Here is a 23,756-nt window from a genome sequence, read left to right as displayed (position 1 = left end):
TGGGTGTTTAGGGTGGGATAAAGCCAATGAGTAGCTCTGATGGTGTCATTGAGAACTGGGAATTACAGCTCGAGAGAAGGGAAATACAGAACTAAGACTCATGAGCCCAGCTAAATGGAATGGAGTTCTGAATCGGAGCTGGAAGGATCAAATGGGCTTTGTCTATGGCAAAGGCCTTCAAAGAAAAAACCCAGTATAAACAAAACTAGCACCCAGACCATGGTCTCTAAATGTCATTTCCCACTGGAAGAACCAGGCTTTGCTGTAAAAATGGTGGATTCCCAGTTGAGATAGGATATTTACAAGATAACCCTGTATCACCTTGTCACTCCAGAAAGCAAAGAAGCTGTCAAGGCTATTAGCATTGTTTAAAAAGCCAACTGTTTGATAAAAACCCTCAAGAATGTAGGGATAGAAGGGTCGTACCTCAAGATCATAAAAGCCATATATGAAAAACCCACTGATAACATCATCCTCAACGGGGAAAAGCTGAGAGCTTTTGCCATAAGGTCAGGAACACGAGAGGGATGTCCACTCTTGCCACTGCTATTCAACATAGTATTGGAAGACCTAGCCTCAGCAATCAGACACCACAAAGAAATAAAAGGCATCCAAATAGGCAAGGAGGAAGTTAAACTTTCAGTCTTTGCAGATGACATGATACTCTATATGGAAAACCCAAAAGATTCCACCAAAAAACTGCTAGAACTGATCCATGAATTCAGCAAAGTCGCAGGATATAAAATTAATGCACAGAAATAGGTTACATTCTTATACACCAATAATGAAGCAACGGAAAGAGAAATCAAGGAATCGTTCCCATTCACAATTGCACCAAAAACCATACAATAGCTAGGAATAAACCTAACCAAAGAGGTGAAAAATCTATACACTGAAAACTATAGAAAGCTTATAAAAGAAATTGAAGAAGACACAAAGAAATGGAAAAATATTCCATGCTTTTGGATTGGAAGAACAAATATCGTTAAAAAGTCTATACTACCCAAAGCAATCTACATATTCAATGCAATACCTATCAAAATAACACCAGCATTCTTCACAGAGCTAGAACAAACAATCCTAAAATTTGTATGAAACCACAAAAGACCCCGAATGGCCAAAGCGATCTTGAAGAAGAAAACCAAAGCAGGAGGCATCACAATCCCAGTGTGGTACTGGCACAAAAACAGACACTCAAATCAATGGAACAGAATAGAGAACCCAGAAATGGACCCACAAACGTATGGCCAACTAATCTTTGACAAAGCAGGAAAAAATATCCAATGGAATAAAGACAGTCTCTTCAGCAAGTGGTGCTGGGAAAACCGGACAGCGATGCACAGAAGAATGAACCTGAACCACTTTCTTACACCAGACACAAAAATAAACTCAAGATGGATGAAAGACCTAAATGTGAGACAGAAAGCCATCAAAATCCTCGAGGAGAAAGCAGGCAAAAACCTCCTTGACCTCGACCACAGCAACTTCTTAATATGTCTCCAGAGACAAGGGAAACAAAAGCAAAAATGAACTACTGGGAGCTCATCAAGATAAAAACCTTCTGCACAGCAAAGGAAACAATCAACAAAACTAAAAGGCAACCGACAGAATGGGAGAAGATATTTGCAAATGACATATCAGATAAAGGGTTAGTATCCAAAATCTATCAAAAACGTCTCAAACTCAACACCCAAAAACAAATAATCCAGTGAAAAAATGGGCCAAATACATGAACAGACACTTTTCCAAAGAAGACATCCTGATGGCCAACTGACACACGAAAAGATGCTCAACATCACTCATCATCAGGGAAATACAAATCAAAACCACAATGGCTAACGTTAACAACTCAGGCAACAATAGATGTTGTCGAGGATGTAGAGAAAGAGGAACTCTTTTGCACTGCTGGTGGGAATGCAAAATGGTGCAGCCACTCTGGAAAACAGTGTGGAGGTTCCTCAAAAAATTAAAAATGGAACTATCCTACGACCCAGCAATTGCACTGGTAAGTATTTATCCAAGGGATACAGGTGGGCTGTTTTGAAGGGACACATGCACCCCCATGTTTATAGTAGCACTACTGACAATAGCCAAAGTATGGAAAGAACTCAAATGTCCATCGACAGATAAATGAATAAAGAAGATGTGGTATCTGATACTCGACAATCAAAAAGAATGAAATCTTGCCATTTGCAGCTATGTGGATGGAACTGGAGGGTATTATGGTAAGCGAAATTAGTCAGTCAGAGAAAGACAAATATCATATGACTTAACTCATATGAGGACTTTAAGATACAAAACAGATGAACATAAGGGAAGGTAAACAAAAATAATATAAAAACAAGGAGGGGACAGGGGCACCTGGGTAGCTCAGTCAGTTAAGCATCCAACTTCGGCTCAGGTCATGATCTCATGGTTCATGAGTTCAAGCCCCTCAGTGGGCTCTGTGCTGACAGCTCAGAGGCTGGAGTCTGCTTCCAGTTCTGTGTCTCCCTTTCTCTCTGCCCCTCCCCTGCTCATGCTCTGTCTGTCTGTCTCTCTGTCTCAAAAATCAATAAACATTAGGGAAAAAAATTTTTTTTAATGAGGAGGGGGACAAAACAGAAGACACTCTTAAATACAGAGAACAAACTGAGGGTTGCTGGAGGGGTTGTGGGAGAGGGGATGGGCTAAATGGGCAAAGGGCATTAGGGAGGACACTTGTTGGGATGAGCCCTGGGTATTATACACAGGGGATGAATCACTGAATCTATTCCTGAAATCGCTATAGCACTATGTGCTAACTAACTTAGATGTAAATTAAACAATAAAAAATAAAAGTCAACTGTCTCACTGGCCCCAGAGGGACATGTTGACTATCAAAAAGGATGTCAATGGCAGTGTACTGAAACACATCAAATATGTTTGAATTTTTTACTTCCTAATGATGTTAAACAGAAACACCTTATCCACCCCCTTTGGAAGGTGCTAAGAACAACTTATTATTTTGAAAATTAGTAAATAAAGAGAATGCAGTTATCCTGCAAAAGTGAAGTGTAGACGTATTCCAGCAAATAAATGTGGAATGGATGACAGAATCAGAATGTTTCTAATTTTCACAAAAGCAGAGATAAGCAGAAATGTGTACCTTGTGATAAAATATCACCATAGGGTAGTCTTGCCAAGGAAAAAAATTGAACCTGAATTTCTAACTATCAGTTTATAGGTAGTGCCAGGCATTCAGTCAGCAAAATCCAGACTGAGAAAGTCTACAGGACAAATTATCTGATTTCCCTACAACACATTGCAAGGGCGGAAATGGAGGCAAAAACTATAATTTAAAGAGGTGCAAGAGATACATCAAGTAAGTATAATTTATGGACCTTTTGACCTAGGTCCTAAGTCCAACAAGCAAACAAGAGAGAGGAGAGGGGAGGGGATAATAGAAGACATGTGGGCGGTGCCTGAATACTTAATTAAAGAACTGTTGTAGGGGCACCTGGTGGCTCAGACAGTTAAGCGTCAGACCCCAGCCCAGGTTATGATCTCAGGGTTTATGAGTTCCAGCCCCGCGTCGGGCTCTGTGCTGACAGCTTGGAGCCTGGAGCCTGTTTCCGATTCTGTGTCTCCCTCTCTCTCTGCCCTTCCCCCGCTCACACTCTGTGTGTCTCTCTCTCCAAAATAAATAAACATTAAATTTTTTTTTAAAAAAAGAACTTGTCAACTTGGTGTGATTATGGTATTGTAAGCATGTACTTTTAAAAGGTTCCCTATGTTTTGGAGACATATATTAAGATGTTTAAGGATGAAAAAGATTCGCTTGGTTTGATTTGCTACAATCTCAGGTGGGGCAGGGGCTGTGGTTGGGGGCAGAGATGAAACCAGATTGGCCCCTAGTTGGATTTGGTGAAGCTGAGTGAGACTCCATGGGGGTTTGTTATACTATTTTTCTCATTTTTATTTATGGTTAAAATTTTATACTACATTTTTTTTAAATTCATAATTTTGAGTGGAAAAAGAAGCAGAGTGGGTAGGTAAACATGATTTCCATAAATTTAAAAAGATAATAATAGAAAATATTGGTTATGGGTGCCTTCATAGTGGTAAAAATGCAGACACAAGGTAGGAAGGATAGGGGCTGACTTCAGGATGGGGTGGCCTGGGGAGGTGCAGGGGGTGGGCTGAAGCAGGATACAGTGTCAGGTGCAATGTGACGTCTCTATAGGACAGGATGTTTGCACTTGTTAATTCTCTATGGGGGGAGGGGCTCTTCAATATCGTTGCTCCGGTCTCTGCCCCCTCCCCCCACACTTCTGAAACACATTGGTGGGACCCGTAGATGGTGCAACGAAGGAGGCAGAGCAGGGTCAAGGCTGCTGATCTTCCAGAGCCATCAGAACCCTCTATTCCATGTGCACACTCGTCTGGCAAAACCCAACTGGAAAGGACTGTTTACACTGTCTTCTAGCCACACCGGCAGCTGAGGTGACCGAGGCTAGCCTTTCTGCGTCACCGGGGTGTCAGGCTCTTGCACTCGGCCAGGCTTGGCCGCCTCTCCTGTGCTGTTGGCCCTCGAGAGCCTACATGGAGGATTATGCTTCTCTCCATTCTAGTACTCTCTGGACTGGATCTTTTCATTCGATAATTCTTCAGTTACTTTTAATTTTTGTCAGAGTAATGTAAGCACTTTTGAAAAAATTAAAAAGTACCAAAACACTTTAAGAAAAACAGCAGCTTCTCCCCATGGCAAAGCCCCATTCCAAGGCAGCCGTGCTCAACGCTTCTGGCAGTTTCTCCTGGTTTTGACCTCCATTTTTCAGAAGAATATGCTCATTTGCCGTATCTTCTCAACATAAATATAATCGGTTTTTATTAAGTCAATAACCAGTTATAATGACTATGCAAAACCACTTATTTTTGAGTCAAGTTGTAATTATATCTCCTTTCTTACAATTTCTTATAAGGGTTAATAGTTGCTTTGTTGTCACGTTGCTTGAGTTTTCTGTATATTTGTTGTTATTTTTTCTCAAATATTCCATCAGTCATCAAATGCTGATGAACAAATTCTCAAACACTCAAGAGCATCGAATAGTCTTTCAGTCCCCCACCCCCACCCCTCTTCAGCAGTCCTCCCTCCACCTTACTGCTTCTGGTGGGATGGCACGTTGTGTACGCTCTGGGCCCGCTGAGCTGATGATGTGCCGGGAGCTCCCTGTGCCGTCTCCCATGTTGAAAACCCTTTTCCTGGACACCATGTTTTCAGCACCTTGGTTTACGCCCTCGCTGAGATGAAGCACATCGTGCGGGAGCTTCCCAAGTGCAGCAGAGGTTTTCGTTTGCTTGGGTTTGTTTTGTTTTGTTTTTTCTTTTCTTTTTTGTCTCTGCGTTAAAAATGCTTTTATTCTCTCATCTCTCTTGATAGAAACTTTGGTATGAGATTCTAGGATCGAAATCACCTTCCCTCAGTATGTTAAAGGCACTGGCCCTCATCCTAAGTTGTGGTAATGAGACATGCTATAACAAATAGGCCCTAACATCATCCTCGTGTAATCCCTGCTCCTGTGCCCGTGTGTGGGCGACTCCAGACCAGCTCCACTCACCTGTGGCTCCTCCACCATCAGGCTCTGTGAGGGGAGAGGACACAGAAAGCACACCTGCTTCCTCGAAAACCTGGCCTAAAACTGGAACTTCACTCTGCTGATGCTGCATTGGCAAGAATTCATCACATGGCCACTCCCAAGTGCCAGGAGTCCTGGGAAATGCTGTCCCTGACAGGACATCCATTTCCCAGGGACAGCTCCAGACTGCGGCTGGGGGAGCATGAGCTATGTTAACGGATGGCCAGCCCTCTGCTGCAGCCACCACCTTCTTTTAAATATCCAGTGCCATTCTGACTCCTGTGTGACTGTGGGTGCTTCTTTCCGGAAACTTCTAGGAAGGACCTCATCTTTATCACTGATGTTTTCACATTCTGTAATGACATGTTTTTATGTGAGTCTCTTTGAGTTCATTCTGATGGATCCTTTCATTTGAGAGAATCTAAAAATTCCTTCCCTTTCCCTTTTCTAGGAACCCTACTAGTTACATGTCAGAGACCCAATATCAAGCCTCTGGTTTCCTTTTATTTTCTCTTCTGCTGCCCATCTCTCTATTTTTGGCTCATTTTGGAGAGGTTCCTTAGTTTCATCCTCAGCTCCTTTGTTCAATTTTTATTTCAGTTTTAATTTTCAAGGGCTAATATCAGTAGTCATTTCTTTTTCCTAGGATCTCATTCTTGTTTTATGGACACAGCACCCTCTTTTGTCTCCCCAAGCTTGTTACTTACAGTTTACTTGCTGTTTTTCTCTGATCCCTTCATCTTCCCTGTTTCTTCCACCCCCTGTTTAGTGTCCTTATCTCTCTCATTTTCATGTTGGAGACATCCCTCCAGTGTCTGGAGAAGGAGGTCGTGGACATTGACTGGAGGCTTTACATACTCCGGCCAATCCGGTTGTGTGGACGCCCCATGTCAAGGCATGTGGTGTTTGGAGCAGTTTACTCTCCTTGGAGATCTGTCTGGGGAACCTGTGAAGTTTTAGGCACAGGGTTGGGAGAAGCACTGACCCCCACCTCAGCCGCACCCACTTTGCCCTCAGCCAGAGTCCCCCATACCCCATTTCTCCAGGGAAGAAGTTCTGGTATCTTCTGTGGGGAGAACTCGGCCACCTGCCTCAGGAGACAGTGAAGACAATGTCAAGGGTCTCAGTTTCTTGGAAAGACTCACAAAAGCCCCCACGCTGGGCCTCTCCAGGCATTTGTGGTTCCTGATATCTCTTGGTGCTAAGCCTGTCAGTGGTTCTTGGAGGTGAACCCTGTCTCTTGCCATCATGTCCACCTTGGCAGCTGTCTCCAGCTGTTAGTTACTCCAGTTCCATCTTTTCCATCATACTTTCCCCCAAGATTAAACATCAGTTGGTGATTGTGCCAAGCCAATCTGTGCTATGGTGACTATAAAATGGCAACTTTTCAGTGTCTCTACTCTTTCTTCATCTTTCAACTGGCATGTCTCTGTGAGAAAGAGCTTCCTTTCATTTGTATGTAATGCGCATAATAGGCAAGAGGAGCATCTAGGAAGACAGTGTGTTCCAAAGAACTTGGTCAAAAGCAAGTGCTATAATAAAGCAAGCTAGTGTCATACTTTAATTTTTTTTAATTTTTTAATGTTTATTTTTGAGAGACAGAGAGACAGAGCACGAAGCAGGGAGATGCAGAGAGAGAGGGAAACACAGAATCCGAAGCAAGCTCCAGGCTCCAAGCTGTTCAGCACAGAGCACGACATGGGGCTCAAACTCCCAAAATGTGAGACCCTGACTTGAACCGAAGTCAGATGCTTAACCAGCTGAGCCACCATAGTGTCATATTTTTAATAACCATAATTAGCCTAAAATTTTTACCTGTAGCCCAACTAACTTGCTTCTAGGTAGCCCCACCCAACACAGGGTTTACTGGCCACCCCCCAGACCACTCACCATCTTTATTCCTGTCCTGGAGTCACCAGGCATCAAAGCTGCAAGACTTGGGCCATTCTTCAGCACCCCTTTCTCCCTCATCCCCACCCCAACAGACACACGCCTCCCGGGAGGCCTGACTCCTGCAGACCCTACCCACAGCACAGAGGCACACCTCTGCTCACCACCCCACAGCTGCATGACCGGATGAGTACCGCTGTGTGGCCCACCAGCCCACCTCTGGTCTTGTCTTCTTCACACTCAGTGACAGAGAACCTCCAGGTCATGTATGTGTTTGTGTTTCTCCCTTGTTTCTGTTCTTTAGTCCTCCCTCATGTTAGGGGCCAAGCGCCAATTCCTGCGCATGCTTTTCAACATTCTTGCCATCTAGGCCTTGGTCTACACCAAGTATCTAGAATATGGAGGAGGGAGATTCCTTTTTATTGCAGATGGTAATACAGATAGCCCTCACGTACTTACTCCATCACATTTTATTTTATTTTTAAGTACTTATTTTAGAAAGAGAGAGAGAAAGAGCACATGCATGACAGGGGCAGAGAGAGAGGGAGACAGAGGATCCTATCCGCACTGAGAGCGCAGAGCCTGATGTGGGGCTCAGACTCACAAACCTTGAGATGTTGACCTGAACGGAAGTTGGACGCTTTTCCAACTGAGCCACCCAAGGCGTCCCAGTCCAACACATTTTAAACTGTAAATTTCTTCCCTTCTTTGCGCATTTTCTGATGGGAAACTGCAGAGATCGTTTTTCAGTTAATCAATGTTTCAGGTGCCCATCCTGGGCATGTTGCTGGAGGCTCAGAAAGTAGAATGAGGTGGACACGGTTTCATAATTCACAGTCTTAAAGGCCTGACAACAGAATAGAAATGTCCACTGGCAGTTACATTTCATGAGTCCTCACTCCATACCCACTTAATTCTCTACTTGAAAACGACTCATTTCCCAGGGCTGCCCCTTGACCTCCGGGGGATACTTGGATTCTGAATCAAGCCCGAGCCTCATTCAGGAGTGTGTGTCCAAGGCTGACATGGTCTCTTCAGTGCCACAAACAATTATCTATACTTGTCCCCGGTGCCACAGCCCAGAAGCTGTCCAATCTGAGTTCATGTTAATTGCCGGCTAAAAGTGTGCCTGGGGTCACCTTGCCTCTCTGTGTCGCAGGTCCAGGATGCCCAGCCCCTCGTGGACACTCGCGCCCCACTGAGCCTCAGCCACCTCCGCCTGAAACTCAAGAAGCTGAAGGTAATGCCAGTTCTTCCTCAGTTGCCCTTGTAACTGAGGAAACGTGGCCTCAGAAACCCCAGAAATGGAAACAGCCGGCTCGGCAAGGGATAAAGGTTCCCGTTGTTGACAATGCCGGGCCATGTCAGCAGCCCGTTAACCTCACTCCGCCAGCACAGGCGGGTAGTAGGGGCATGGGGACCCTTCTCCAGTCTTCCTGCGGACATTTGTCTGCAGAGGAGAGGGCGGAAGGGGCAGGAAGGCGCAGTGGCAGGGCCGTTCTGGAGCAATCGGTACCCTTCCTTCAAACAAGACCATTTCTTGACCTCCACAGATATTTTATTTCTTGAAGTTTAAGCTGTCTGGTGCTCATGGCTATTCTGACAGTAGTGCCTCCAGAACAAAATGCTGTGTGCTCTTTATGTGCCTGTTAGTGATGATATCTGAAGTGGGCAGAGCAGAAGCTAAACGTCATCCTCAAGCAAATCAATAGATCAGTGAACTTTAAAACCTAAAACAAGAGATTTTTCATTTCCTCTGGGCTCCAATCTCTTCTTCTGCACAGTATAAAATCACCTCTCTTAAAACATGAAGTGGTTTCCTCATTAGCATCATTCACTGAGTTTTGGACGGTAACCCAATTTCACAAAGAATCATAGCGTTCTTGCTGTTACTTCCATTCTGAGCATATGAAATTTGGCCCCTTCCTAACGTATCCCGATTTATAGACAAAGGAGCCTGCATGTGTCATACTCGTTGTTGAAGCTTGCTACAACAGCTCTTGCTGATATTTGAAGAGGCAGTGTAAACCTGCAGTGTGCCCAAGTCAAAGGAAATGTGGGGTTGAAGGAATCCGCTAAGTAAATCTGCATGGTAATGGCCTAGATGCAGCTGGTGCTTCCAAAGGCCCCCCATGTGTCTGTGTGTCTGTCCGCAGCTCGAGGAGGAGCGTCTCGCGGTCATCGACAGGGATAACCGCTTGCTGCTGGAGAGGGTGTCCTGCATCATGAGGACCAGGGGACAGACTGAGAAAGAAACAACTGCACATGTAAGAGGTAACTGGGGCTTCTGCACCCCACAGCCAGCACCAAACCCAGAAGGACCCGGAGTGCTCAGCTCCAGGGCCTGCACAGGATAGCTGCCCCTGAGCCAGAACGGGGCCTTTCCTTCCCCTCCAGAGAGCCCTGTGCTTCCTGCTGTGTTGTCCACGAATCAGAGTATTGCCTGGGACTCAGGCTGATTCCGTGCCCACCGCAGAACAGGGACACAAACAGTAGCTCTCAGTGCTGTGAGCTCATTGCGCACCTGTGCTGTCCCACTGTGCTACATCATCTCACTGCCTAACTCTCATACTTAGCCCGTGAGGAAGGGTCTATTGTGCTTCTTGGTGTACAGATGGGGAAACTGAGGCACCGAGCGGTGACAGAACTTGGTGAGGACGGCACCTAGAAACTGGTGGAAGCAGGTTCCACCCCAGGGCCTGTGCCCAGGCATTTCTCCTAGGTTTTCATCTGCGAAAGCAGCCAAGGCTGTTGTTTTCTGCCAGCACACCATGGGCCCAATATTTGCCTGGAAACGGCATCAAAGGCCACGCACTCCTGTCTCCAATGTGGGTGGTGACTGCTCCTGCTTGTTGCAGACGAGGTGGCCACTCCCAGCCTCGTGCTGGTGCTGCTTTTTCCCAACCACATTGTTTTTTACCCAAAGTGCAGTTCTCTGTAGAAATGGAGAATACCAGGCCTCCATGGTCTTTAAAATCTGCCTATAAAAGTTTGGAGACAATTATGAATCCTAAAAGCCCCTCTCATTGTCCTTTCCTTTTAAATGCAACAGTTCAGTAGTGACAGTGATGGATAATTGTAATGCAGGTGGGTTTTCAGAAGTGATCAGTCCTCTTAAAACCTTTAGCCTGTACCTGTCTCCAAGAAGCTCAGAATGGTTTCCAGATTCTGCAATAAATTAAAATTTAGTTGACCCTCAAGCACAGGAAGTGCGTCTTATAGGAAGGCTATAGTGGGCCCAGACCAAAGCTCCATGGGAAGAGTGGATCGTACAGTCCTGCTGGACTGGGTTTATCAAAGTAATTTGTCTCCCAGTTCAGCAGTGGTTCACCTGGGGCTACACTCTGAGGGGCCTGGAAGGATGGGAAGCAGGCCTACGTGTCAGGAATGGCCCCTATGCTTCATGGCTGCAGCCACTGTCCAGCCCGTCATTAAAAACCTGGAGCTATGGGTAGACCTCCATTCTCCTGGGATAGTTTACATTACATTTGGAATCACTTTCTGCATTAAATACAGATATTTCACCTGTGTATAAAAATCACTGTTGAGTGATTAAAGCTTAAAAGCTTAAAGCTTAAAGCTGTTATGAGGGAGCCTAGGCTAATAGTTAATCTCCATACAACTCAGGCCAGGATAGGCTCCTACAGGGAGCTTCTCACACAAGATGCCTGGATTCTCTTTGATAAGCGAGTCCCTAGCAGCCTGGAGGGGAATCCACACAATCAAACGGCTCCCCCCTCAGAACCTGCCTGATCTGTCACACACAGGAAATAAGGGAAGAAGGAGGGAAAAGAGGAAGCAGAAGTGATCCCGGGAGGTACCAGCCAGTCAGAAGCCCACAGGAAGTCCCTGGGCTTGAACAAGGGAGCCAGACAGAACCAGACTTCAGGAAACATGAAAGGGATGTGAGGGGCCAAAGGTGGCCTGTGAACCGACCCAGCTCCTCCCACACCAGGAAATTATTTTGGCCGGCTTTGCAAGCCACATACCCCCTCCTTGTCTTGCTTGGATTTAAAGCAGCAGAAGACCTCCTTTTCCCTTCCGACATATTTCTCATTGTTCAGCTCTGGGCCATATGCTGAGAACAAAGGGTGGTTGCTTTGCACGTTCAAACTCAAAGCGAATTCAGCTTCGCGCAACTCTCAACGTTTGGAGTGTGGAAGTAGGAGGCACCTAGCTAATTCAGCTAATGACTCATCACAAAGTAGTGGTAGAAATGGTGTGTCTCCTTGTGATTAGTTTCATGGAGCCCCAGCAAAAATAAAAGTCAATGATTTCTGTCAAGAATACATCAGTTTGGGCCTGATAACTGGCCATTTCATTTCTCTGTCCTTTATTTAATAAAAGACACTTGTCAAGTTAACACAGGGTGTGGAAGAGAATCAGCCAATTTTCAGGGACATCTTGGCTATTCCCAGAACATTGCAAACTAGTTGGTTCAGATAGCATGGATGTACCTAGCTACCTAACTACTCAGTAGCAAAAGTCAACACTATAGGAGAAACTATATGACCAACAATTGGGCTTTAATTCTTCATTTTATTTTGTATGGCTTTATTGAGATATAATTGGCATATGGTACACTATATATTTTCAGTGTACCGTTTGATAAGTTTGACGTGCTTTACACCTGTGAGAATATCACCACAATCAAGATAATAACTATACCCATCACTCCTCCAGGTCTCCTGTTCCCATGAATAATTACCCCACCCCTCCTCTCTCCCATCCGCACACATCCACAGTCTTTTTGTCCCTGTGGACAAGTTTGCATTTTCTGAGTAGATCCATGCATTGTCTGCCTTTTTCTGCCATTTACTCCACGTAATAGCATGGTTGAGTGAGTCAATAGACCATTCCTTCTTGTGGCTGAGTAGTGCTCATTGTAGGGAGCCATCACAGTTTGTTTATCCATTCACCTATTGGTGAGCATTTGGATTGTCTTTAATCTTTGACTATTAAACAAATAAGGGTGAAATGAGTATTCATGGTTTTAAAAAGTCAAAAACCAGGGGGCCTGTGTGGCTCAGTTGATTAAGTGACCGACTTTGGCTCAGGCTATGATCTCGCAGTTTGTGGGTTCAGGCCCCATGTGAGGCTCTGTGCTGACAGCTCAGAGCCTCGAGCCTGCTTCGGATTCTGTGTCTCCTCTCTCTGTCCCTCCCTCACTCATGCTCTGCCTCTCTGTGTCTCTCAAAAATAAATAAATTTCAAAAAAAAAATTTTTTTTTAAAATCAAGAACCAGTATCTGCCCAAGACTGAAAACTCAATGATAAATGAAGAGTCTTAAATATGAGTCACACAGAGAAAGTCTTCCAAGCATGACAGCATAAGGAGGTCTCTGGACCCACTCCCCAGTAAAACTGATAAAAATTATTTTTAAAACAATCATTTAAGGTTTATGGAAATGGTCCTAAGGACATACACCATATGAAGAAACATTTATCCAAGAAAATCTGCTGAAATGTGATGCGGCAAGAACAGACAGATTCCATAGTATTTGAACTGAGACACACTCCATCCCCCTCCCTCCCAACCCTTCCAGGCTGATGCAGCCAAGAGCAAAGGGCTCCTTCTCTCTCCAACTTCCCACTGGAGAAGCTTTCTTTCTGGAAAAGGCAGGACTTCAGCATTTATCATCCTGTCTCCAGCTGCCTATTACTGAGACCACATCTCAGGTGAGAGTGGCCCAGAGATGAAGACTCCTTTCTGCCCAGCTCCCACTCAGAAAACGGAGGCTCCACCTTGAGTGGTATTGCTGAGAATACTGGGGCCTGATCCCCTTGGCCTAGTTCATAAAACAGGAGTTTGATGTTGGGACAGTCAAGCCATAAATATCTATGTGTTCTCCCCCACTACAATGGAAGAGCATGGGATGTCACACAGAGAGAAGCTTGCTATTCTGAGCTCCAGAACTCTGAGATTTTGTGTAGGGTGAGATGCAAACCATGAAATAAATGCTTCTTGATGTTCCCTCAAAGCAGCTGACTTCATTTTCAGCAAAGTGTGGCAAGTTCCAAGCATCACTGAACATGAAATAAAAGACATTCAAATTGGAGAGGAAAACAAAAAACTGTCTCTATTCACAGATGATATGATCTTGCATACAGAAAATCCTAAGGAAACCAGTTAAAAAAACCCAAAACTATTAGAACTGATACACAAGTTCACCAAAGTAGCAGGACACAAGATTAATATACAAAAGTCCATTGTATTTTTATAGATTTGCTATTAACAATCTGAAACTGAAATTAAGAAAATTGTTTCATTTGCAAAAACATCAAAAATAATAAAATACTTGGGAACAAATTTAATAAAGAAAGTACAAAACTTACATTCTGAAAACTATAAAACATTGTTGAAAGAAATTAAAGAATAAATAAATGGGGGAACATCCTATGTTCGTAAGTCAGAAGACTTCGTATTGTTAGCATGGCATACTCCACAAACTGATCTGATTCAGTGCCACCCCTACCAGAATCCTAGCTGATTTCTTTGTAGAAATTGGCAAGTGGATTTGAAAATTCATATGGAACTGACAAGGGACACCAAGTAGTCAAACAATCTTGAAAAAGAAGAACAAAATAGGAGTCATGTATCCTGATTCCAAAACTTTCTGCAAAGCAGTGGTAATCAAGACAATGTGGTGCCAACATAAGGGCAGACATGGATCAATGAAATAGAATTGAGAGTCCAGAAATAAACCCATGTGTCTATATCAATTTATTTTCAATAAAGATGCCAGGACCATTCAATAGGGAAAGAATAGTGTTTTCAGCAAATGGTGTGGAACAATTCTATATTCATATGCAGAAGAATAAAGTTGGGCTCTTATTTCACACCACATACAAGAATTAACTCAGAATGGATCAAAGACCAAAATATAGGGGCGCCTGGGTGGCGCAGTCGGTCAAGCGTCCGACCTCAGCCAGGTCACGATCTCGCGGTCCGTGAGTTCGACCCCGCATCGGGCTCTGGGCTGATGGCTCAGAGCCTGGAGGCTGTTTCCGATTCTGTGTCTCCCTCTCTCTCTGCCCCTCCCCCGTTCATGCTCTGTCTCTCTCTGTCCCAAAAATAAAAAAAAAAAAGTTGAAAAAAAAAAAACAAAGACCAAAATATAAAAGCTGAGACAGGGGCACTTGTGTGGCTTAGTCAGTTGAACAACTGAATCTTGGTTTCTGCTCACGTCATGATCTCCTCGTGGTTCATGAGTTCAAGTCACACACCAGGCTCACTGCTGTCAGCCTGTCAGTGCAGAGCCCTCTTTAGATCCTCTGCCCCTTCTCTTTGCCCCTCCCCTGCTTGTGCTTTCCTCAAAATAAATATTTTTTTAAAAAAAGCTGAAACAAAATATAAAAACTCATATAAGAAAACATAGAAGTGAATCTTCCTGACCTCATCTTTGGCAATGGTATTAGATATGACACCAAAAGCATGAAAAAAGAGAAAACATTAAGCTGGATAAATTAGACTTAGTTAAAATTAAGGACTTCTGTGCTTCAAAGGACAGTATCAAGAAAGTGAAAAGAGTCCACAGAATGGGCAAAAATATTTGCAAGTTATATATCTGATAAGGGACTTGCATATATTCAGAATATATAAAGAACTCTTACAGCCAAATGATAAAAAGAAAAATAGCCCAATTTAAAGATATGCAAATGATCTGAATAAATATTTCTCCAAGGAAGATATGCAAAAGGACAATAAATACATGAAAAAATGTTCAACATCATTAGTCATCATGGAAATGCAAGTCAAAACCACAATGTGATATTACTTTATACCCACAAGTTTGGCTAGAACCAAAGGCAGATAATAACAAATGTTGGTGAGGATGTGGAAAAATTGGAATCTTCATCCACTGCTGGCAGAAATGTAAAATGGTGCAGCTACTTTGGAAAAAAGTCTGTCAGTTTTTCAAATGTTTAAACATAGAGTTACCATATGATTCAGTAATTCCACTCCTAGACACATACACAAGAGAAATGAAAATATGCCCACAGTAAAACTTGTATAGGAATATCTACATCAGTGTTATTCATAATAGCCAAGGGTAGGAACAATACAAATATTCATCAACTGAAGAATGAATAAACAATATTTGGTATACCCACGCACAATGGAATATTATTCAGGAATTTAAAGGAATGAATATTTAAAATAGCATAACATGGGGGCATGACTTCGGCTCAGGTCATGATCTCATGGTCTGTGAGTTCGAGCCCCGTGTCGGGCTCTGTGCTGACAGCTCAGAGCCTGGAGCCTGCTTTGGATTCTCTCTCTCTGCCCCTCTCTCTCTGCCCCTCCCCCGCTCATGCTCTGTCTCTCATTCTGTCAAAAATAAATAAACATTAAAAAAAATTTTTAAATAAAACAGTATAACATGGATGAACCTTGAAAACTTTATGCTGAATACAAAGAAATGGAAAAACATTCCATGCTCATGGATTGGAAGAATAAATATTGTTAAAATGTCAATACTACCCAAAGCTATCTACACATTCAATGCAATACCAATCAGAATTGCACCAGAATTCCTCTCAAAGCTAGAACAAACAATCCTAAAATTTGTATGAAACCACAAAAGACCCCGAATAGCCAAAGTAATATTGAAGAAGAAAACCAAAGCAGGAGGCATCACAATCTCAGACTTTAGCCTCTACTACAAAGCTGTAATCATCAGGACAGTATGGTATTGGCACAAAAACAGACACAGTGGGATAGAATAGACAACCCAGAAATGGACCCACAAATGTATGGCCAACTCATCTTTGACAAAGCAGGAAAGAATATCCAGTGGAATAAAGACAGTCTCTTCAGCAAGTGGTGCTGGGAAAACTAGACAGCGACGTGCAGAAGAATGAACCTGGACCACTTTCTTACACCATACACAAAAATGAACTCAAAATGGATGAAGGACCTGAATGTGAGACAGGAAACCATCAAAACCCTAGAGGAGAAGGCGGGAAAAAACCTCTTTGACCTCAACCGCAGCAATTTCTTACTCAACATGTCTCCAAAGGCAAAGGAATTAAAAGCAAAAATGAACTATTCTGCTCTGGAAAATAGTGTGGAGGTTCCTCAAAAAATTAAAAATAGAACTACCCTATGACCCAGAAATAGCACTGCTAGGAATCTACCCAAGGGATACAGGAGTGCTGATGCATAGGGGCACTTGTACCCCAATGTTTATAGAAGCACTTTCAACAATAGCCAAACTATAGAAAGAGCCAAACTATGGAAAGAGCCTAAATTTGTCAACTGACAAATGGATAAAGATGTGGTTTATATATACAATAGAATACTACTTGGCAATGAGAAAGAATGAAATCTGGCCATTTGCAGCAATGTGGATGGAACTGGAGGGTATTATGCTAAGTGAAATAAGCCAGGCAGAGAAAGACAGATACCATATGTTTTCACTCATATGTGGATCTTGAGAAACTTAACAGAAGACCATTTTGGGGGGGGGGGGAGTTACAGAGAGGGAGGGAGGGAAACCATAAGAGACTCTCAAAGACTGAGAACAAACTAAGGATAGATGGGGGGTGGGGGAGAGGGGAAAGTGGGTGATGGGCAGGGAGGAGAGCACTTGTTGGGATGAGTACTGGGTGTTGTATGGAAACCAATTTGACAATAAATTATATTTAAAAAAAGAAAAGAAAAGAAAACTTTATGCTGAGAGAAAGAAGCCAATACGCTATATGGTTCAATTTATATGAAATGTCCAGAATAGGGAAATCCATAGAAATAAAAAGTAGATTAGTGGTCACTTAGGGTTGGGGGCAGGGAGGGATAGTGAGTTGATAGTTAAAGAGTACAAGGTTTCTTTTTGAGGATGATGAAACTATTCCCATTGACTATGCTGGTGGTTGCACATATCCAAGACATTTGTATGAGATCAGGAAGTTTTTCATCTTAAGAGGACAGTCCTTAAGAGGCTAAATAAAGCTCATTGCTAGGAAGATGGTAGAGTAGGAAGCACCAGGAATCTGTCTCTCTACCTAGACAATTGTGCAATTAAAATCTGTCTGAAGTAACTACTTTGGAGCTCTATTGAAACTACTTTGGGGGGCGCCTGGGTGGCGCAGTCGGTTAAGCGTCCGACTTCAGCCAGGTCACGATCTCGCGGTCTGTGAGTTCGAGCCCCGCGTCGGGCTCTGGGCTGATGGCTCAGAGCCTGGAGCCTGTTTCCGATTCTGTGTCTCCCTCTCTCTCTGCCCCTCGCCCGTTCATGCTCTGTCTCTCTCTGTCCCAAAAATAAATAAACGTTGAAAAAAAAAAATTTAAAAAAAAAAAAAGAAACTACTTTGGAATCTATTGAAAACTTATAACTTCCAGGGGGAAGATTTGGGCATAAAATTGTGGTTAATTTCAGTCAATATCAGCTCTTAGCAAAGTAGCATCTACACATTGCCCGCCCACAGACTCATGATGGGCAGCTGTACACGTGGTCCTAGAGCAGCCTGTGATAGCCAAAGTAGGCAACAAAAGACCCTTACCTCCAAATATCAGGTCGATTGCTGCTTCTGATCACTGATTGCTGCTTCTGATCACAAATGTGCAGATGAAGAGGTGACAACCACTCTTGTTGCAAGACCATCCTGCTACTGCTGAAGTGACTTCCAGGGAATTTAAAGAACCAGTGTCCTTTATCTACCCACCTCTTTTCATTTTTCCCTTTCCCCGCTTTGGGAGTCAGACACTAAAGACTCGGGCATACAAAAACAACTGCATGTACGTGGAAAATTAGAAAGTGTCCTTTGAATGCTCAGAAAAAGGCTCAGAAAAGAAATTAGAAGGTTACACCTCAGGCTGATCCTCAGCACAGAGTTAGCCTATGGCAACAAACAAAATAAATAAATTAATTAATTATAATAAAAACCAACTAGCTCTGAGGAAGGGGGAGAATCTTACTTCCAGAGTTACCACAGTACTGGATCCAAATGTCTAGTTTTCAATAAAAAATTATAAGGCATGCAAATAAACACGAAAGGCTTATTCAAAGGGAGAAAAAAATGCATAAATGGAAACTGTCACTGAAAATGACCTGATGTCAGATATATAAAACAAAGATTTTAAAACAATGGTTTTAACGTTTATTTATTTTTGAGACAGAGAGAGACAGAGCATGAACGGGGGAGGGTCAGAGAGAGGGAGACACAAAATCTGAAACAGGCTCCAGGCTCTGGGCTGTCAGCACAGAGCCCGACGCGGGGCTCGAACTCACGGACCATGAGATCATGACCTGAGCCGAAGTCGGACGCTTAACCGACCAAGCCACCCAGGCGCCCCTAAAACAATGGTTTTAAATGCTCAAAGAACTGAAGAAAGATGTGGAGAAAGTCAAGAGAATTATGTATGAACAAAATGGAAATATTAACAAGGAGATAGAAAACCTAAAAAGAAACCAAAAAGAAATTCTGAAGTTAAAAGTACCATCACTGAAAAGAAAAATTTACTAGAGGGATTCAAAGGAAGACTGAAGCAGGCAGAAGGAAGAATCAGTGAACTTGAAGGTAAGACAAAGGAAAGTATCCAGGCTGAGGAACAGAAAGAAAAAAGATTGAGGAAAAGCACAGAACCTGAAGGACCTTTGGGATATCATTAAGTGGATCAACATATATATTGTGAGAGTTCCAGAAGGACGAGAGAAAGGGGCAGAAAGGATATTTGAAGAAATAATGGCTAAGAACTTCCCAGATTTCATCCAAGAAGTTCAATGAACTTCAAGTAAGATGAACTCAAAGAGATCCATGCTGAGGCACATTATAATCATACTTCGGAAAGACAAAGACAAAGAATATTAAAAGCTTCAAGTAAGAAGCAAATCTTACATACAGGGATCATAAATGAGATAATTAGCAGATTAGCAGAGTGTCAAAAGAAAAAAAAAATGTCAACCAAGAATCCCATATCCGGAAAATCTGTCCTTCAAAAGTGAAGGAGAAATCAAGACATTCCCAAATAAATAAAGGCTGCGGGAGTTCATTACCACTTGACCTTCTCCACCCTGAGTCCTTCAGGGTGAAATTACTAGTTACTATGCAGTAAATCAAAGCCATATGGAGAAATAAAGATCTCAATAACAGTAAACACATGAGCAAATATCAAAGCTACTATTACTGGAAATTTGGAGTTCCAAATCTTATTTTATACATAATTTAAGAGACTAATTTATTTAAAACAATTGTTATTTTATGGGGCACATGATGTATTAGAATGTAATTTTATGATTGGGGTGCCTGGGTGGCTCAGTAGGTTGAGTATCCGACTTCGGCTCAGGTCATGATCTCAGAGTTCGTGGGTTCGAGCCCCACATCAGGCTCTGCTGACCGCTTACTCAGAGCCTGGAGCCTGCTTTGGATTCTGTGTCTCCTTCTCTCTCTGCCCCTCCCCTGCTCATGCTTTGTCTCACTCTGTTTCTCAAAAATAAATAAATGAAAAAAAAAATTTTTTTAAAGAAAGTAAGTTTATGAAATCAATAACTAAAAAGGATGGGAAGACAGCAGTGAAAGAACAGTTTTTATATATTATTGAAGTTAATCTGATATTGATTAAATGTAAAGTGTTATAACTCTAGGATGTCAAATGCAATCCTCAAGGTAACCACAAATAAAATAGCTATAGAATATACACAAAAAGAAACAAAGGAATTTAAATGTTTTACTACAAAAAATCAACTAAAGACGACAGTAATGCAGGAAATAAAAGACAAAAAGCTATTAGGCATATGGAAAACAAATAGCAAAATAGCAAAAGTCCTTCCTTATTAGTAATTACTTTTTAAAAATATTTTAATGTTTATCTAGTTTGAGAGGGGGAAGGGCAGAGAAAGAGGGGAAAGTGGATCTTAAGCAGGCTCTGTTCTGACAGCAGAGCCTGTTGCAGGGCTCCAACTCATGAACTGTGAGATCACAGACCTGAACCAAAGTCAGACACTTACCTAAACGAGCCACCCAAGTGCCCCAGGAATTATTAAAAAAATTTTTTTTAATCTTTATTTATTTTTGAGAGAGAGAGACAGAGTGCGAGCAGGGGAGGAGCAGAGAGAGAGGGAGACACAGAATCTGAAGCAGGCTCCAGGCCCTGAGCTGTCAGCATAGAGCCCAATGCAGGGCTCCAACTCATGAACTGTGAGATCATGACCTGAGCCAAAGTTGGATGCTTAACCGACTGAGCCACCCAGGTGCCCCGGGAATTACTTTAAATATAAATGGATAAACTCTCCAATCAGAAGACAGAGATTGGCAGAATGGATAAAAACACATGATCAAACTATATACTGCCTACAAGAAACTCACTTCAGAGCCAAATAGATTGAAAGTTAAAGTATGGTAAAAAATATCTCACGCAAATAACAACCAAAATAGAGCAGAAGTGGCTATTCTACTATGAAACAAAATATACTTTAGATACAAAAAAGTTTACAGGAGACAAAAAAGGACGTTATATATTAACAAAAGTTTTAATACAAGAAGATATCAAATTATAAACATTTGTGCACCTAAGGACAGACCACCAAAATATATGAAGCAAAAGTTGACATGATTGGAGGTAGAAATAGACAGTTCTACAATAATAATTGGAGACTTCAGTATCCTGTTTACAACAATGGACAGAACAACCAGACAGAAGATAAGTAAATAAATAGAAGACCTAACACAACAAGCCAACTAGACCCTACAGACATACACAGAACACTCTACCCAACAACAGCATACACATTCTTCTCAAGTGTACATGTGGCATTTTCTAGAACAGATCATATTTTAGGCCACAAAGCAAATACTGATAGATCTAAAAAGATAGGTGTCATACAAAGTATCTTCTCTGACCATAACAGGATGAAATTAGGTATCAGTAACAGAAGGAAAACTGGAAAATTCACAAAATTCTGGGAATTAGACAATAAACACTGTTTAAAAAATGTTTATTTATTTATTTATTTTGAGAGAGAGAGTGTGAGAGAACAAGTGTCAGCACGTGGGGAGGGGCAGAGAGAGAGGGAGAGAGAGAGAGAATCCCATGCCGCATCTTCACTGTCAGCAAAGAGCCTGATGCAGGGCTTGAGCTCATGAACCATGAGATCATGACCTGAGCCAAAATCAAGAGTTGGACGCTTAACTGAGTGAGCCATCCAGGTGCCCCTAAACAATATACTCATAAATAAGTAATAGGTCAAAGAAGAAAACAAAAAACAGAAAATACTTAGAGACAAATGAAAATGAAAGCACAACATACCAAAACTTATGTGACGTGCAGGAAATTGGTGCCAGTGAGGGAAATTATAGCTGCACACACATTTAAAAAAAGGATCTCAAAGAACAACCCAATTTTACTACTTGAGGAACTAGGAAAAGAAGAACAAACTAAATCTAAAGCTAACAGAAGGAAGGAAATAATAAAGTATAGAGCAGAGATAAATGAAATAAAGAGTAGAAAAACAATAGAGAAAATAAATGAAACTAAAAGTTGGTTCTTCAAAAAGATTTAAAAAATTAACAAAATTTTAGGTAGACACACTAAGGAAAATAGAGAAGAGACTCAACTTATGAAAATAAGAAATGAAAGTAGGGCCATTACTACCAATGCTATAGACATAAAAAGGATTATAGGAGAATGCTATGAAGGATCATATGCCAACAAATTGGATACCTAGCTGAAATGGACAAATTCATAGAACCACAAAACCTACCAAGACTAAAACATGAAAACAGAGAATTTGAACGGACTTATAATTAGTAAGAAGATGGAATCAGTAATCAAAAATCCCCTAACAAAAAAAGCCCTGGACCCTACAGCTTAACTGGTGAATTACACGAAATAGTTAAAGAAAAAGTAATACCAATGCTTGTCAAACTTTTCCCCAAAAATGAAGAGGAAACACTTCCTAACTCATTCTATGAGGGCAATGTTACCCTAATACTTAAGTTGGACAAAGACTCCACAAGAAAAGAAGACTACATACCAATATCCCTTATGAATATTGTCTCTTTAAATACTAGCAAACCGATTAGCAGCATATTAAAAATATCATATACCATGACTAAGTGAGATTTATTTCTGGAATACAAGGATGGTTCAACATATCAAAGCCAATCAATATAGTAAACCACATTAACACGGGGCACCTGGGTGGCTCAGTTGGTTAAGTGTCCAACTTTGGCTGAGGTAATGATCTCATGGTTTGTGAATTTGAGCCCCGCATTGGGCTCTGTGCTGACAGCTTAGGGCCTGGAGCCTGCTTTAGATTCTGTGTCTCCCTCTCTCTCTCTGCCTTCCCCAACTCATGCCCTATCTCTCTCTGTCTCTCAAAAATAAATAAATGTTAAAAAATCTTTTTTAAAAAAAGTAAACCACATTCACAGAATGAAGGGGAAAAATAGACATGATTATTTCAATTGACGAGAAAGAGCATTTGACAGAATTCAACATCCTTTCATGATAACAACACTCAATAAACTAGGAATAGAATGGAACATACCTCCATATAATAAAAGCCACATAGGAAAACCCACAGTGAATATCATAATGGTAAAAGACTGAGAGCTTTTCCTCTAAGTTCAGGACAATTTTGTTTTCAGCACTTTTATTCAACATAGTACTGAAAGTTCTAGCTAGAACAAATAGTCAAGGGAAATAAAAGGCATCCAAATTGGAAAGAAAGAAGTAAAATGATGTCTGGTCACAGATGATATGCTCTTACATGTAGAAGATCTTAATAATTACACACACACACACACACACACACACACACACACACTGTTAGAACTAATAAATGAATTCAGCAAAGTAGCAGGACACTAAGTCAACACAAAAAATTAATTGCATTCTAGACATGAACAATGAAGAATCTGAAAATGAAATTACAAAAAATTCCATTTGCAATAGTCTCAAAAGGAATAAATACTTAGGAATTAACTAAGAAGGCGAAAGACTTGTACAATAAAAAGTATAACACATTGCCAAAAGAAATAAAAGAAGACATAAATAAATGGAAACACATGGCATGTTCACAGATTGGAAGAGTTAATATTGTTAAAATGTCAATACTACTCAAAGTGATCTATAAATTCAGTGTCATGCCTATCAAAACCCCAATGACAGTTTTGCAGAAATAGAAAAAAACCCATCCTAAAATTATATGGGATCTCAAGGGACCTGAAACAGCCAAAACAAAATCTCGAAAAAGAAGAAGAAGCCTGGAGGGCTCACACTCCTTGACTTCACAATCAGGGAGTTACAGAGTTACAGTAATCAAAATG

The 23,756-nt window shown here is 41.8% G+C and overlaps 1 protein-coding gene across 1 annotated transcript in view; it reads left to right on the top strand.

Annotated features, from left to right (window-relative positions):
• CFAP97D2 (CFAP97 domain containing 2) overlaps window positions 1–23,756 on the top strand; it is a 30,355-nt gene that overhangs the window by 5,406 nt on the left and 1,193 nt on the right. Inside the window, exons 2-3 of the mRNA XM_086720190.1 lie at window positions 8,647–8,727; window positions 9,644–9,754. Coding sequence (XP_086576316.1) covers window positions 8,647–8,727; window positions 9,644–9,754 — 192 coding nt within the window. The remainder of the gene's footprint in view (window positions 1–8,646; window positions 8,728–9,643; window positions 9,755–23,756) is intronic.

Source organism: Puma concolor, chromosome A1, assembly GCF_028749965.1.
Source record: "Puma concolor isolate L17-30 chromosome A1, mPumCon1.1.hap2, whole genome shotgun sequence".
In the NCBI taxonomy this organism is placed as follows: Eukaryota; Metazoa; Chordata; class Mammalia; order Carnivora; family Felidae; genus Puma; species Puma concolor.
This window is presented reverse-complemented; position numbering and strand designations above follow the sequence as displayed.